Source organism: Bos indicus, chromosome 13 (assembly GCF_029378745.1).
Source record: "Bos indicus isolate NIAB-ARS_2022 breed Sahiwal x Tharparkar chromosome 13, NIAB-ARS_B.indTharparkar_mat_pri_1.0, whole genome shotgun sequence".
In the NCBI taxonomy this organism is placed as follows: Eukaryota; Metazoa; Chordata; class Mammalia; order Artiodactyla; family Bovidae; genus Bos; species Bos indicus.
The window spans coordinates 63481488-63498010 of NC_091772.1; the positions used below are offsets into that span (position 1 = coordinate 63481488).

The window sequence follows — 16523 nt, forward strand, 5'->3', positions numbered from 1 at the left end:
GGTTCTTTAGCTACTGCTACTAAGTCACTTCAGTCGTGTCCGACTCTGTGCGACCCCAGAGACGGCAGCCCACCAGGCTCGCCTGTCCCTGGGATTCTCCAGGGAAGAACACTGGAGTGGGTTGCCATTTCCTTCTCCAATGCATGAAAGTGAAAAGTGAAAGTGAAGTCGCTCAGTTGTGTCTGACTCTTAGCGACCCCATGGACTGCAGCCTACCAGGCTCCTCCGTCCATGGGATTTTCCAGGCAAGAGTACTGAAGTGGGTTGCCATTGCTAGCCAGGCCTAATACCATGGCCCCAGCCCTTGCCCTCGGCAATGGTTCACACCCTGAAGAGTGGCTTTTGTCTGGATCCTAACAAATCCACCTCTTAGCGCTTTGTCTCTCAATGAATTTTTGCAATGAGACACCAGAGCCTGAGTTTCATTAGCTTTGGCTGGGCTTGAGTCCCGGGAGAGAGCTGAAGGGCAGGAGGAAAAAGCAGTGGGAAAAATGTGCCAAGGAATCCCCTTCATAGCCCGCCGGAAAATTTGCTAAATACCTGACCAGTGCTCACAGTTTCATTGGTCTGATCCTTGGCACAGAGAAGAGAAAGGACAGAAGAACCCCCACCAGCTTGGGTAACAGCTACTGGGGCTAAGCACTTTTATCCAATAGTTTTAGGGTCAAATTCAAGATAGGAGTGTTCCAAAAGGGAGTTGCACCAACCCATGCCAGTGAGCAGAACACTGGGCCAGGAATATAAATGCCAAGGCCTTTCCTACTGGAACTGAACCTCCTTTTCCCTTTGGAGCCTGTGCCTAGATTCTAACCTGTCCAGAAAGGGGAGTAGGAGAGATTTGTACAACCCTTTGGGATAAAAAACATTGCCTGAGTGTAGAGAGCAAAGGGCAGAGAAAGTATCATCTGTAAGCAAAGAGAACAGAATCTGAGTAGTAAGTGTAAAATGGATAACTCTAAAAATTAATTTGTTAAAAACAATTCTCAGATAAATGTGCTGACTTACTGTAGTACAGTCAACCCTTAAACAGTACAGGGTTTAATTTGTGTATAATTTACAGTCTGCCTCCTCCATATCCAGTTCTTCCACACCTGTGGATTCAACCAACCACGGGAACCATGGGCCATAGGCAGTACTGTAATATTTACTATTAAAAAACATTTACATAAAAATGGACCCATTCAGTTGAAACCCATAATTGGTTCAACTGTATTTAACTTGGATTTAACACTGGGAAGGAGAGTGATAAATTTGATACAGATGGGCTTTATGGACCAGTGACCTAGGTTTGAATGCCTATTCGTGGCAGGTTAATGAACTTGCTGGAGTCTGTTTTTGTAAAATATGAATGATAATGATATCACATACGGAGTCTTGTAATTATTCAATATTGCATGCCACCCTTAGTGCTCAGTAAGGTTTAACTCACTTTTTAAAAATGGCTGATTCCAATAAAGACAGCCATGGTCCATGTCTGGATCAGACTGCACATAATATGATACTGTTTAGAGCAAACATTACTTGCAATTACCCTGTGACCTCTTTGGTGTGGTTCTACATTGAAGGAACAGAAGAAAAACTGTGGGAGATCTTCAAATTTAGATCCTGCAAGGGGCAACATTCAAAATTAGCCTTAAAGAAGGAGTGGGTTTGAAAGAATTGAAGTCAATATGACATTTTTGTAATGTTATAAACCAGTGTGTGACCTTAATTTCAAAAGAAGAATTGAGTCAAGCAGTCAGGGTTCAAACTCCTGTCCTGTTATTCACTGGCATTGTGACCTCTGACTGCATTTCCTCCCATGTAAAATGTCCTGGTTCTGCTCATCACATCAGCACCATATAATAGAACATAGGTAAAGCACCTGTATGAGGTCACCAGCCAGTGAAACAGGCACAGATGGGGAGGTTGGATGTGATGGGGCATGTGCGTAGGAAGGAACAAAGTCATCCATTGTAGCCAGGTTGTGGGTCATGAGCAGCCCATGAACCCAGTTCAGATCCTAGACTCACAGTGGCTTGCTTTCTTCAGGTGGCCAACATGTCCTTGAAGATCCAGACGAGCAACGTAACCAATAAGAATGACCCCAAATCCATCAACTCTCGGGTTTTCATTGGAAACCTCAACACAGCTGTGGTGAAGAAGTCAGACGTGGAGACCATCTTCTCCAAGTATGGCCGTGTGGCCGGCTGTTCTGTGCACAAGGGCTATGCCTTTGTCCAATATGCCAATGAGCGCCATGCCCGGGCAGCTGTAGTGGGAGAGAATGGGCGAGTGCTGGCCGGCCAGACCCTGGGTAAGCATCTCTTCATGGCACTGCCCCGGGATTTCTCCTGGGCAGGTGCTGACCCGCGTTCTTTAGCTCCCCTCTTATCCCGTTTTTTTTCTTGTCCCCCATAACCCACTACCCCTGTCTGAGATGTTTTAACTTAAATAGTTAATAAATTAATTATATTTAAGTTATGGCAGTGCCTGTATGGAGAATTTGAGAAGTTTCAGGCGAACACTTCTGTCCCTGTTTTCACAGTGAAAGGGTTCCACTTAAAAAATGCAGATTCCCCAGAGAAAGGGGAGAGTGGACTAGCACAGCTTCTTACACTGGGCTGCTTTTGGCTTGGGTTAGAACCTGTTCTGAGAGCCAGGAGGAGGGGAGCATAAGGTGAAGCTTGGTCTTGGTGTTACAAGCGTGTGATGTGGCCACATTGGAAGCATGTATAGCGTTTGTATATGTTCACTTACTTCTGTGTATTTGTGTATGTTTGAGAAGGGATATGTATATGTGTATTGCTGAATATGTGGTATGTGGATGCAACTAGTCACGTGGAGAACATATGTGGACACACTCCTTACTTTCTGGGTATATATGTAGTGCCCAGCCAGCTTTTTTCAAGTATCAGAATGTACTTCAGTGTGGAGTCTTGTAATGATTCAATATTGCATGCCACCCTTAGTGCTCAGTGAGGTTTAACTCACTTTTTAAAAATGGCTGATTCCAATAAAGACAGCCATGGTCCATGTCTGGATCAGACTGCACATAATATGATACTGTTTTAGAGCAAACATTACTTGCAGTTACCCTGTGACCTCTTTGGTGTGGTTCTTCTTTGGTGTGGTTCAGATGTACATATATTCATTTACCAAGTGTTTATTGAGTTCCTGAGATTTGTTGAACTCTAGGCATAAAGATGTTCAGTGAAAGGTTGGTGTGAATGTGCACCGGCTTATTTGCATATGGGCAGTTACATATGGGATGCTGGAGCCAAGTGTGAGTGAAGTTGAGTGTGTGATCTTATTTCCTGGATACGTGAACATATGTGTGAGGGTGTGTGTTTGATGTCTGTGCTTATGTGAGAGAGCTTGGGAATGCATATAATTTGATGTACATTGTGTGTGTACATGTATGATTGTAAGCCTGCATGTGTCTGAATGTATATGAACATGTTATGAGTTCATACATATGAACATATGTATGAGTCTATTTGTGAAGACCTCTGTTGTCCATGTTAGGGAGTACAGTCCATGTGCATCTTGTGTAAACCACTTACATTGCTGTACATGTCCATGGGGGTGATCGGTGTATGGGCACTGACAATATATCAGCATCTGACTCTGCCTCTTCCCTCCATACAGACATCAACATGGCTGGAGAACCGAAGCCCAACAGACCCAAGGGGCTAAAGAGAGCAGCATCTGCCATATACAGGTGGGGCGCTCTGTCTTGTTTGTCTGTCTCTGTCTAGGTGGGATGGTCCCTCTTTCCACAGAGGGAGATTTGGTGGTAATGGGATGCCAAGCCTAGAATTTGGGGAGGTGTTTGGAGATGAGGGCCTGTGGAGAGTGGGCTGAGTGGCCATCTCTAAGCCCCGGCCCTCTCCCCTTTGTCTCCCCAGTGGCTACAGCTTTGACTATGATTACTACCGGGACGACTTCTACGACAGGTGAGCGGGGGAGGGGCGTGCCCAGGCATGAAGCAGCCAAGCTGGAAGGGTTCTGAGAGATTGCTGGTGCAGCCCACTCAGTCCTCCAAGTGGGAACTGAGGCCCAGAGTTGTGGATAGTCATCTTCGCAGGGCTGCTCCACAAATTGGTGGCAGAGCTGGGACTAGGGTCCAGTTGTGTAGGTGCCCAGGCCAGAGCTCTCCCCGGCCCATGCTGTCTCCTAGCCCTCTGACTGCCCCTCCTCCTCCTGATCCTGGGGTGAGACTTGATGGGACTGGACAGCCAAGGGACATATAAATGTAGCAAGTGGGAGTACAGAACCAGGTGCAGGGAATTTGAGCCCTCACACTGCTGTGCAGTTTCCTTATTAACTCCCTGAGTGCCCAGCCAGCTGAAGGTACCTCAGAACTCAGCCTGAGCCACTTAGCCTTGTATTTATACCCAGGAGGCCAGCCCTCCTTGGGAATTCTGAATTAGTGCCTGGTAGGCTAGACCTACCCCCAAACCCACCCAGACCCCAACCTCCATGGCACCAGCCACATTCTTGTGGAAATCATGGTGGGGGCTGGCCCAAACTTCTCCTTCCACTTCTCTGTCTCCCTCCCACCCTCTCAGCCTTCCCCAGGCTGTCCAGGAAGAACAGAACCTCTCTGATCCTCAGTTTTCTCACCTGTGAGAGGATTCAGGAGACAGTGCAGTGTGGTAGAAAGTGCTCTTGCCTGGGAGTCAGAAGACCTGGGTGCTAATCTCAGCTCTGCCACTGAATGAATTACATGACTTTGGGCACATCCCCTCCCAGTCTGAAATGGGCTTGCATCAAGTGATCCCTCAGGGCTCTTCCAGCTCTGGGATTCTGTGGTTCAGAGATTCTGACCAAGGCCAGAGCCGCCCCCTCCCCTTAGGGGCAGAAATGCAGGGTCCGGGACTGGATCCATTCCCAGAGACTCTCCATCTCCAGCCATCGTCACCCCAGGGCAGGAGCTCCCTAAACAAAGGAGTTACCCAGGCATGGGTCATTGCATTGCGTCCTGTCGGCAGGTTTCCTGGCTGTCATCAGGACAGTGATCCTGCAGGGAGGTGGTAGGAGCAGCAGTGGTGGGACAAACCCCTACTCAGCCTACGGAGCTTCTGAGGCTGGAAAGGTCTCCTCCTGGAAAGGGCTGGGTGATGGCGTCGGGGGGCGGCATACTGTCTGGGACAGAGGGTCTGACTGAGCTGCTCAACCTTGATACTTCCTTGGGCCTCCAGCCCCTCCATCTCCTAAGTGGAGTGAGAAGGATATGGTGATTTGAAGCCCAGAATGAGGAAAGGGGCTTGGAGTCCAGCCTCATGCCTCTGAGGTCATAGACCCATCAAGTTGAGGGTCAACTCGATAGTCTTTCACCTATCACACTTTCTAACATGTGTGTTTTAAACTAAGTTCTCTCATGTTCTATCCTCACGGCAGTCTTGTGGGGATGTGGGAGGACAGAATTTGGGGTGGTCATCCTCACTAGGCATGTGGGAGAACTGAGGCTCAGGCAGGCTGAGGAATTGACTCCCACTCCTACACCTCTGTCCAGCTGGGCATTTGTACTGCTTTAGGAGATTTGCAAACTGTGACCAGAGCTTAGGGTGCAGTTGACTGGGCAGAAGGCAAGTCAAGTAGTAGAGCAGGCCTTAGGGTGATCTAGGAAGTCTGTCTGGGGGCAGTTCTCAGTTTGTTCCTCTGTTGAATGGCTGTAAACCCCTGTCACCTCCCCTACCCTTACTCAGCCTGGATGGTAGGAAAGGTGGATGTCGTAAGGATTCCAGTAGCTGTTGAGGTCCAGAAAGGCCTTTCTCTTCACCCTCAGGACTTAACTGGGAGCAGGCAAAGGTATGCAGTGCAGGCTGCCCAGCCCTTCACCAGCCCTACATGTGTTGGTCTAAGGCCACAGTGCCCCCTGCTGGCCACAGGCCATGCTGCAGCCTCTGGCCCATTTGCTCTCACAGGCTCTTCGACTATCGGGGCCGCCTGTCACCAGTGCCGGTGCCCAGAGCAGTCCCTGTGAAGCGACCCCGGGTCACCGTCCCCTTGGTCCGACGTGTCAAAACCACCATACCTGTCAAGCTCTTTGCCCGCTCCACAGCCATCACCACCGGCACGGCCAAGATCAAGTGTGAGTGACTCTATCTTCTTCCTAGATAATTTTCATTTTGTCATTAGAAAAATAATAGAATCGCATTTTTTTACATTGGAAAATAGATAAAGGAACAAATCTCGCACAGTTCTGCTGCTCTAATACAACCAAGTGAGTATTTTCATGCATTTCTAAGAGGAAAAGACTGACATTTGTGGAGGTGGGGCTGTGTCCAGTGCTGTGACTTGGAGTTCAGTGAGGAAATGGTGTCATCTTTTAGTCAGGACATGTGCACATGTGGTCAGGCACTCAGGAAATCTGATTGTAAAGCACTCACATTTATACACCTTGAAAGACAGATACCATCCTATAATATAAGCAGAGAAACACTCTTGCTCAGGTGCACACAGAGGTACACACCACACACCTCCATTTTATCCATCCCTGTCCCTTTCATGGGGGTGGGGAGGAAATCCAGGCCGGTCACTGTAGGAATGGCCTTCAGAAAGTCTCAGGGGGTGCCACAGGCAGCTCTGGCCTCTCCCTGGCCAGAAAAAGACCATGGATTAGGACCATTTCTGCCATTGGCCTATCTTCCTGCTTGACAGAATGGGGCTAAGGTCTAGTGTTAGCATCAAGCTCCCTGCCCTCAGTTGACATCCCTGTACTTCCCTCCACTCTCAGTAAAGAGCAGTGAGCTGCAGACCATCAAGACAGAGCTGACCCAGATCAAGTCCAACATTGATGCCCTGCTGGGGCGCTTGGAGCAGATTGCCGAGGAGCAAAAGGCCAATCCAGGTCAGCCTCCAAGGGTCCTTGTCCAGATCAGTGAGCAGGGGCACAGGGCAGGATGGGGAGGATGGTGCACGGGGCAGAGAAGGGGCTGTGGCCTCTGATCCCACCTGGACCCACCTTGCTGAGGCCTTGGTTCTACCAAGGTGCTACCCTGGGCAGGTGTCCCCGGTTGAGTTTTATTCTCCCTTCCTCATCCCTTCCCCTGAAGATGGCAAAAAAAAGGGCGAGAGTAGCAGTGGCAGCGGCAGCGGTGGTGGCAGTGGCAGCAGTGGTACTGGTGGCAGCAGCCGGCCGCCGGCCCCCCCGGAAGACACAGCTTCTGAGGCAGGCACGCCCCAGGGAGAAGCACAGGCTCGAGACGATGGCGATGAGGAGGGGCTGCTAACGCACAGCGAGGAAGAGCTGGTGAGGGCCTGCCTCGGGGGGCGGCTGGGGCTGGTTTGTGTACCTCTGGTTGCAGGAGGGCTGCAGGGAGTGGGGGGGGCATCTCTTGACTGCTTGGCTGCCCTGTGAGCTCCCTCCTTCCTTGCCAGGGGTTCTAATCCTGTGAGAAAGAGGGGGAAATGAACAGAGAGTACTTAGCTCTTTCAGCTGTCAGTGAGAAACCCCACAGAGGACTGTGGCGGACCTCTCTCTATCCCGAGGCCCATTCTAGACTCCATCTTCCACGTGAGTTGGAGAAGGGAAGAGTCAAGGGCTCATGGTCTGGAGAATTCCAGGGAACAGGAGAAGGGGGATTGCCTGGGGAAGCCACAAGCAGTGCAGGGGTCTGCTCCACCTGAGGATTTTCTAAAAGCCATTGTTGCCTGAGCTTGACACAGGCTGTCTCAAGACAGGGCGAGCAAGCTTCCTGTTTGGTATTGGAATTCTTCAGATTGAGGCAAGGAGCTCATCTTAAGTGGAAAGGTCGACCAGATTCTGAAGGCAAGGTGTGCCTGCTACTCATCTACCTCATACTCAGTGAGCACCAGGCCCTGTAGCTCACAGTTTTTAACTCCATTTGACCTTAACAGTAGCCCTGAACTGTTCAAAGTATTACTCTTGTTACATTTACCCCATGAAGAAGCTGACAAGTAGCTTGTCCCAGGGCTTTGTGGATAATGAGGGTGGAGCCAAGATTGGAGCCTGGACATCAGTGGGTCTTCATGTGGCTGGGTCCTGGTATGAGGATAGATGGGTTTGTGGCCATAACAGTGGAGAGAAAGGTCTTCGTGCCCAGCCTGTCTCTTCTTATTTGAACCTAGCCAGAGATCCCATTTTACTCTTTTGAAGCATAGTCTCCATAAAGCTCCTAATGAAGGCTTCGATGTTCCTAAGATGGGGAGCTCAGCAGTCTACTAGGCTTTCAGTCTGCTCCAGTCTGAGAAGATCTTTCTATGGAGAATGTGTCCCCTGCCACACCTAGAACTTCCTTGACTGGTCCTTTCTCTCCTAAGGGGCCTTCAGACTGTCCTGTTGGAATCCCAAGGCAGCCTTATTTATTCAAACTGGTCCCCTAGTTATTCCCTTTGACTGCCCCTCCCCCTTTCCGAATGTGGCCTCCACATATGCTCTGGGCCCCAGGGCAGGACAGACTTGCCGTGAGTGATGTGTGGTCCTTGTTGTCTCCTCCTTTCAGGAGCACAGCCAGGACACAGACGTGGAGGATGGGGCCTTGCAGTAAGCAGGTATGGGGGTCCTGGTGGGGAAGGGTGAAGTAGAGGGCCTGCCATGAAGTAGACCTGGCAGGGTAGTACTGTGTCCATCAGTGAAGGCTCTCTGGTCTCCCGCCATCCCGCCATGCCCATTTGTGGTGGGGCTTGGTGGGTTGTGGAGCAGGAATCGTGGTTGGGCTAGCCAGGTCTGCCCAACAGGAGTTCCCTCAGCACATGCCCAGCCGCATTGCCTGTCCCCACTTGTAAGGAGCTCTGAGTCTAGTGGAGGTAAACAGACCGTTACCACCCAGTGTGAGCAGAATGACAGAGACTAGAGAGGCAGGGGGTGAAAGAGGGGTGCAGTGGAAGAGGTGATGTGTAGCCGAGCCTGTTGAGGACTGAGGGCAAAGCATCTAAGGGAGCACCTTCAGCAGAGGCAGAAAGCCTGCCATGCTTGGTGTGTGGGAAATGGGCCAGTCTCCTGCAGCTGCAGTCCCAACTTCGCCCATTAGGGACAGGGAGCTGCTCGTCCTCAGAGGGTGATGATTATGCCGGACTTAGAGGCTGGGGTTGGATCCTGTCGGGAGGAAATGTCCTGTGTGTCCCAGCCCCACAGGGTTGTGACTGTGCCAGTGTAATAGAGGTAGAAGCTGACACACTGAAGAGGGCAGGGAGATATAGCACATAGCCCACCAGATCCCAAGGTGATCACTGGTGGAGCCTAGATTCTAACCTATTGCTGTGTGGCCTCAGAGCTCACTCTCTGGTTGGTATTTACCACCCTGCTTTGCTCCATGCTAGAGGGAAGCCAGGCCACACCAGCTCTGCCCCATTCCTTTGGGGACCCTTTCCAGGGTATGACAGACTTGGGTGGAGGAAGGTCTCAAAAAACAGAGGTATCCTTATGCAGGACACACTCACGCTGTGAGTCCGTATGTGCTCCACCACACCTTGAAGTTTAGGCAGTCTTTGTGGTTTGTTTTACCTGGGAGGCTAAGTTGTACCTTGTTCAACCAGTTTGAAGGAGAGGTGCTGGGGACTCATGTGAGGACATGGAGGCCTAGAGAAGGAGGAGAGTCATCCAAGGTTTCATGGCCAGAAGGTTAGGAAGCCAGAGCGAGGGCACAGGCATACCTGTGTCTGCAAACAGCAAGTGCCATTGCACTCTCGTCTTCCCAGACCTTGTTACCTAAAGCACAAAGGGGCTCTTCCTCTCAGCCTTCGTTCTCTCTTGTCTCTCTCAGTCTGACAGGAGCGATGGCCACCAGCAGGAGAAAGGCGTACACTGTACCAGGCCTCAAGCTGGGCACCCACCCCTGGATAGCACCCCCAGCGGGTCCCAGAGGAGAGCTGGCAGCAGGCACCATCTCCCTCACGTGTATCAGCCAGTGGCGCATTCTCTGCAGGTGGAGTTATCAGCATCCCTTCCTCACGTACCCTCCCTGTTGGTACTGCCCAGGCCAGAGGGCAGAGCACAGTCTCCCTACAGTCTGCCTCCCCTCCCCAGGACATTCCCAGGCTTGGGGTTTTTCTATAGGTTTGGAGGGGGGTGGGGCCCACAGGGAGGGGACCTTGACAATAAAGAGATTGGATCCCAACTTGCTCTGAGATGGGATGGTTGTGTTTTTTTGTGAAGGAACCCTGGGCCTCCTGTCCAACCAGAAATCAGGTCTGCTGCGTGCCCTTCTGTTCTCCCCTTCACTTCTCCCTGCCAGAGAGCGTTGTCCAGGGTGCCAAATACTGATCTTCCTGGGTGGTAGTGTCCCTGGCTAAAATAGGGATTAAAATGACCAGTAGTGTTGTTGGAGAGGGTCAAATGTGTCAGTGCCCACAAGAGCACCTTCATGGTTGAAGTACCAAACGATTTTTGATCCTCTTGGTCAGGCAGTGGTAGGTTCAGGCCTCAGTCTCAGTAAGTCTGGTCTTTCCCAGCTCTAAAATGGTTCTACAGTTCACCACTTTCTCCTCTTCTGTGTCCTGGTTTAGGACACTTGTTTTTTCACAGGGATCTTGGGCAGCAAGAGGAGAGAGGCTAGTAGCTGAGGCTGTGAGTCAGAGATCCAGACCTGGGCTGAGAAGTAACCCTGAGGAACTGATCAGTCTGGAGAGATGAAGAGGGTGTCCAGAGGAAAGGGTCGCAGGGAGCGCCTCTACCCTTGAAGGGCCCTTGGTGTAGCAGAGTACTCCGGTCCCTGAACCTGCAGTGTGTCCTTGCACCCAGAAGGTCAAGCCCAGCTCTTGCTGAGCCCGCTGCACATCTCCCTCTGTTCAAGGCAGGGAAGTGCAGCCCTGGACTGGGACTTGGGCAGAGTCTAAAGGGGTTTTGGTGCCTGGTGAACATGACACGAAGACTGACTCCATGTTCCTGTGTCCCCAAAGCTTAGTGCCGTGTGTCCATTGTACTGTATATAACACTTCTAGATTGCACAGGCCTACTCAGTATGCTAGACTGAGGCACTCACTTTTCAGAGCTGGGGGGACAGGTAGAACAGCAGGGGCCACATGCTTGCTTAATATGCCAGGTGTAGAGGCCACCAGAAAAGCAGAGAAAACCCTTGCCAGGGTTGGAAGCATCTGCCCTACCCAGAGGCCCTGTTTAATCACCCTGGGACCAGGAAATACCCTGGACATGAGTAGGAATGGGATTCCCTAACCTGGCAGCCCAGACAAGCCCCAGAACTACTTCAGCAACTAAGAACGCCCAGACTCGGGCCCTGGAGTCTGGAGGTTCGCATCCACAAAACCCTGCGCACACAGGCCTGTCCTTCCCTGTCTGGGACCAGGAGAGCTCCGTAGGTTTCATTTTTCTTTCCAACCTTTGAAAAACAAAAGATCATGAAGAAACGTGATACCTGATTCTGCCCAAAGGACTGACATTCTCTAGATATTTTCAAGATCTTAAAGTATCAGTTGTGATCCTAGTAGATTCCTACTGCTAGTGGGTTTCCTGGATTGGGAACTAAGACTCTACCCACTGTACTGCTGCCAGTAAGATTTGTGACCCTAGCATTTCTTTTTCTTTGCCGGGTCTCCGTTTGTTCATCTGTGTGAGGGGTTAGCCTAGACAGTAAGTGGGCCTTATTTCATTTGTGTAATAAACCACTCTGAAATTTAGCACCTTTCAGTTCAGTTCAGTTCAAGTTACTCAGTTGTGTCTGACTCTCTGCGACCCCATGAATCGCAGAAGGCCAGGCCTCCCTGTCCATCACCAACTCCAGAAGTTTACTCAAACTCATGTCCATCGAGTTGGTGATTAGTGAACATTAATTTGTGTTTGATTCTGTAGCTTGGCAATTTGGGCTGTGAACCAGCTGGGTGATTGTTCTGCCTATCTCATCTGGGCTCTCATGTAGCTGAAGTGAGCTGGCAGATTACTGGAAACTGATTGGTCCCAGATAACCACACACTTGTCAAGTGGTTGCACAGTGGGGGCCACATACTCCTAGTATCTAGCCAGCAAGACGGGTAAGCACTGATATGTAGGTGCTCATCAAGCTCTTGGCTTGTGTTATGCTTGTAACATTCTATTGGCTAACACAGATTGTATGGCTAAACCCAAATTCCTCTTTATGACCATAATTTGTTTTTAACCTACCTCAGGCTTCATTTCACTTGTCAATTCAAAACATTCAGTAGCAGCTGCTAGAGTGCTTTATGAGGATTTGGAGCAGTTTTTAAAGACTATTAGGAAGTAGTAATATGATAATTTGGTCATGTTTTTTATGGGCAAGGAATTGAAACATGGGTCTGTGAGTGTCAGGTGTTAGCTCACCCAGGCCAGGTCATATCTTGTCCCATGTGCTGTGCCTGGTCGCTGTGTCCGACTCTTTGCGACCCCACAGGCTGTAGCCCCCCAGGCTCCTCTGTCCGTGGGGATCTCCGGGCAAGAAAAGTGGGTTGCCATGCCCTCTTCCAGGGGATCCTCCCAACCCAGGTCTTCCACATTGCAGGCAGATTCTTTACTGTCTGAGCTACCAGGGAAGCCCCATAAGGACACTGTATATGCAGTGGGCCATCTGATGAAACCACAAAAATACAAATAGAACAGCAAAAGATTCTGAGCCAGCTGTTCTGAATTTGAATCCCATTTGGACCATTGATTGGCTTTGGGTAAATCAAAATCTCTCTACCTGTAGCCATAGTCTTCATAAATAATTATTATATAACAGTAAACCACTCTGAGGGTCTGTTATTAATCTAAAAGGCACATTTTACCCTTAGTTAACCGCCACAGCCACTTTTTAGGTGGATGTAGTGTGAACTTTGAAATTCCTCTCCCCATTCATGTGACAAGCCTCTTCCAGCTCTCCTCCTCTACATACTCAAATTTCCTTTATTGACTCTTCCTCTTATGTTGGCATGTTCATCATTTTTCTGTATGAGTTCCTGGCTCACCAAACCCATGGCTTCAGACTTTACATTCATGCCTCCACCATCTCTACCTCTTAACTCAGTCTTCCCCAGGAGTGCCAGGGGACATACAGAGACCCAGCTGATGGCTGCACTTGGATGTCCACGAGGACCTCAGCTGAGCCCTGCCCTCCCCATCTTGGGCTTCCCAGGTGGTGCAGTGGTAAAGAACCCACCTGCCAATGCAGGAGACACAAGAGACTCAGGTTTCCATTCTTGGGTTGGGAAGATCCCTGGAGTAGGAGAATGGCAACCAACCCACTCCAGTATCATTGCTTGGAAAATTCGATGGACAGAGGAGCCTGGCGGGCTATTATAGTCCATGGGGTTGCAAACTTGGACATGACTGAGACACACACACGGCGTCTTTTATTTTCATGAATCCTGCATCTTGGAGAATGGTGTGTGTTTACCCTATTGCTCATGTCAGCATCATGTTATTTTTTTCCAAGGTATGCCTTAGCTCTAACTTGTTTTTTGTCCCACTCCCTTAGTAGGTTAAAGCCCCTTTTATCTCTTAAAGACTTTTACAATAACCTAACTAGTCTTTCACTTTCCATCAGTCTGCTCTTTCAGTTCAGTCCAGTCACTCAGTCATGTCTGACTTTTTATGACCCCATGGACTGCAGCATGCCAGGCTTCCCTACCCTTCACTATCTCCTGAGTTTGCTTAAATTCATGTCCGTTGTTTCAGTGATGCCATCCAACCATCTCATCCTCTGTCGCCCCCTTCTCCTCCTGCCTTCAATCTTTCCCAGCATCAGGGTCTTTTCCAGTAAGTCAGTTCTTCACATAAGGTGGCTAAAGTATTGGAGCTTCAGCATCAACATCAATCCTTCCAATAAACACCCAGGACTGTTCTCCTTTAGGATGGACTGATTGGATCTCCTTGCAGTCCAAGGGACTCTCGAGTCTTCAACACTACAGTTCAGAAGTTCCTAGAACAGGACCTCACACAAATTAGGGATAGTACTTAGGCAGTACTATCTATGTATTACATAAATGATTATTTAGGAAGAACACAAAGGGAATTCCCTGGCAATCCAGTGGTTAGGACTTGGCACTTTCACTGCTAAAACCTAGGTTTAGTCTCTGGTCGGGAAACTAATTCCACAAGCTGTATAGTGCAGAAGAAGAAAAAAAAAGCCCAGATCTGAGACATCTGTCATAATGAGCTGGGACTGAAAAGTGAAGCAGTCGTAACTCTTGAGGCCAAAACAGTTAGTGAAGTTGTTTCCCAGCATATTAGGTTCGGCTAATATCTCATGTAATATTTTGGCTTTAATTTGGTTCCTGGCTCACTTTAAAGTTCATGAAAATCTGTACAATGAATATAATTTTTAAAAGTGCCCATTAAAATGGTGACATTCAATAAGAATGTCCATTAATACTTATCCTTTGTAACAGCTGGTTCTCCAGTGGTTTCAAATACTGTTTAAAACAGAAGCCACACTTAAAGCAAGGGGCAGTAATTAGAAGGTTCTTAAGTATCTGTTACCAGGGAAGGTTTGCAGGGATAGGACCCACAGCAATCACAGGAGACCCAGCAAGTGTTTGGTCCTTTCTTCTCTGGAGAGCACCACCATTAATGGGACAAAGCTTGAAGGACTATGCCTCTGTTGTTGCAAACCTTTGGGAGAGTGTGATGCTCCTGGAGACAGGTAGCTACCCTGTCTCAAAGCAGAGCAGTTTTTCACAAGGTCAAAGGCAACTGTCACCATAAAAATAGGTAAGTAATACCTATAGTCCTCAGGATTTGCACACTTGGCAGGGCAAAGGCAGAGCATCTCTCTTCAGGAAAGGGGATACGCTCACAAGTACTATCAGCCATTGAGCCTCCTCCCCTCTGACCAGGGTAATTCAGCCTGAGGGGAGTACAGAAGGAAGATCGTGCACAGTGCAAGGCAGGCAGGCCTGGGTTAAGCACTTTAAATATAATATTTCATCATCTCTGAGGTAGGCATTTTCTCATTTTCTAGATGATAATACAGGATATAATGAATGATAGAAGGCTGCCAGTCCAGACTGTTCAAGGCCTGTACTCAGCATTATAAAAACCTACCATTTAGGGTATTAAAAATAAACTATGGCATACCATGAATAGATTCTTAATGCAGTTTTTAAAAATACTGTACTAACTTGGAAAATGTTCTTGATATGAAAAGATTCTATGGTGATAGGATTATGGGAATTAAAACTCTGAAATTATAAATTCATCTTAGATAAACACTACCACATGCTATAAAGACTGACATCTAAAAACACACCGTGAAGTCTGATGTTCTGTTCAAATATGCACTTCGGAGACCAGGTCAGAACTGGGGCCTCATACTTCCAGGCTGCCCAGCCCAGCATTTTTTTCTAAACACTTAGTCTACAACATGTTTGGGGGGAAGGGAGGGAAAGAAACCTGACTTACTACCCACAAGCTAAGTCCTGCTTCCTCTAGGTATGGGAATATATCAAGGAACATGTAAACTCTGCTCTCAGCACTTATGGTGACCTGAGGGTAAAACAGTTGTTTACATGAAGTGGGCAGGGACCTGTGAAGAGCCAGGAGATCTTAGGGAAAGTTTAAACTTTTCTGTAGATGGGGCTGTGGGCAGGTATGAATTCAAGAGATATAACTGCATATTTATATGCTTGTGAAAATGCACATCCACATACAAAAGACTTTCACTTTTGTCATGGAACATGTTTATCTGGTCTCAAAAAACACCCCCCACAACCCCCAGCATAATTAGGAACACACTGTAACAGTTTCTGAAGACACTTTGGAAATGGTGGTCTGATTCCCTTAAAACTAGAACATTGCTCTTGATCGGAAACCCTCAATGGCCTTTGCTTTGTCCCTCCATAGAAGATTCCTTCCAGCTGAGCTATGGCTGGTCTGAGATAGTACAGTAGACAGAAGAGAGGCTGATGCTACTGGGAATGCTAACCTAGGGTAACTCGTCATTTTGAATGGGTCTACTACAGTCAGTCCAATTTTGACCAAATAGTACCTCAACAGGACTATCTTGAAGTCTCGATCCGTCTGGAGAATCTGTTTTGGAGAATGGACTTAAGAACTGGGGTTAAAACTGCCAATCTGTCACCAAACTGTAAAATCCCATGTCTCCCAACTAAAGAACAAAACACACATACATAGGCACAAAAGCGCTAATTACACGAGAGGCACTGATCCTTGGTTTATTCACGCAATAACAGCTGACATTGGGAATTGTGTGGATATAGATACAAAAGAAGGAAGAGGAAATAAACAGCAGTTGAGTTCATCAGGGCAGTGGTGGCAGCTCAGCCAGTGTGTAGTCCCCTCAAGACCTACTGGGTTGAGGGAGTGCTCTGCCCCCTCTACCACTTCTTGACCAAGGCACCTTACAACACTTCGCCTATACTTTGGGTCACAGTGATTAAACACAACATGGTCAAGACACTCAAGGCTGAGTGACTGCTCCTGGAATAGTCTGGCAACAAGAAAGAGGAAAGGGCAGCATTATGCCCTTACCCTCAGCAAGTGCAAGGCAGATCACAGCAGGTATTTAAGAGGATCTTTTCTCTTGTGCTCAGGGGGGAAATACCTTTTTGGCCAAAACCACAGAAGGCAGAACCAGGAGGAGGCCCCAGAAGTGGAACACAATCAG

General features: G+C 48.7%; 1 protein-coding gene across 4 annotated transcripts in view; it reads left to right on the top strand.

Moving 5' to 3' along the window:
* RALY (RALY heterogeneous nuclear ribonucleoprotein) overlaps positions 1 to 10067 on the top strand; it is a 90394-nt gene extending 80327 nt beyond the window's left edge. For 3 of the 4 annotated variants that reach the window (XM_070801525.1, XM_019972280.2, XM_070801524.1), the window contains 8 exons: positions 2032 to 2296; positions 3631 to 3703; positions 3891 to 3938; positions 5913 to 6079; positions 6725 to 6838; positions 7044 to 7240; positions 8454 to 8502; positions 9714 to 10067. In XM_070801525.1, coding sequence (XP_070657626.1) covers positions 2041 to 2296; positions 3631 to 3703; positions 3891 to 3938; positions 5913 to 6079; positions 6725 to 6838; positions 7044 to 7240; positions 8454 to 8498 — 900 coding nt within the window. In that variant the 5' untranslated portion in view covers positions 2032 to 2040 and the 3' untranslated portion in view covers positions 8499 to 8502; positions 9714 to 10067. The remainder of the gene's footprint in view (positions 1 to 2031; positions 2297 to 3630; positions 3704 to 3890; positions 3939 to 5912; positions 6080 to 6724; positions 6839 to 7043; positions 7241 to 8453; positions 8503 to 9713) is intronic. The other variant, XM_070801526.1, reaches the window with a different exon arrangement.
* The last annotated feature ends 6456 nt before the right edge of the window (positions 10068 to 16523 follow it).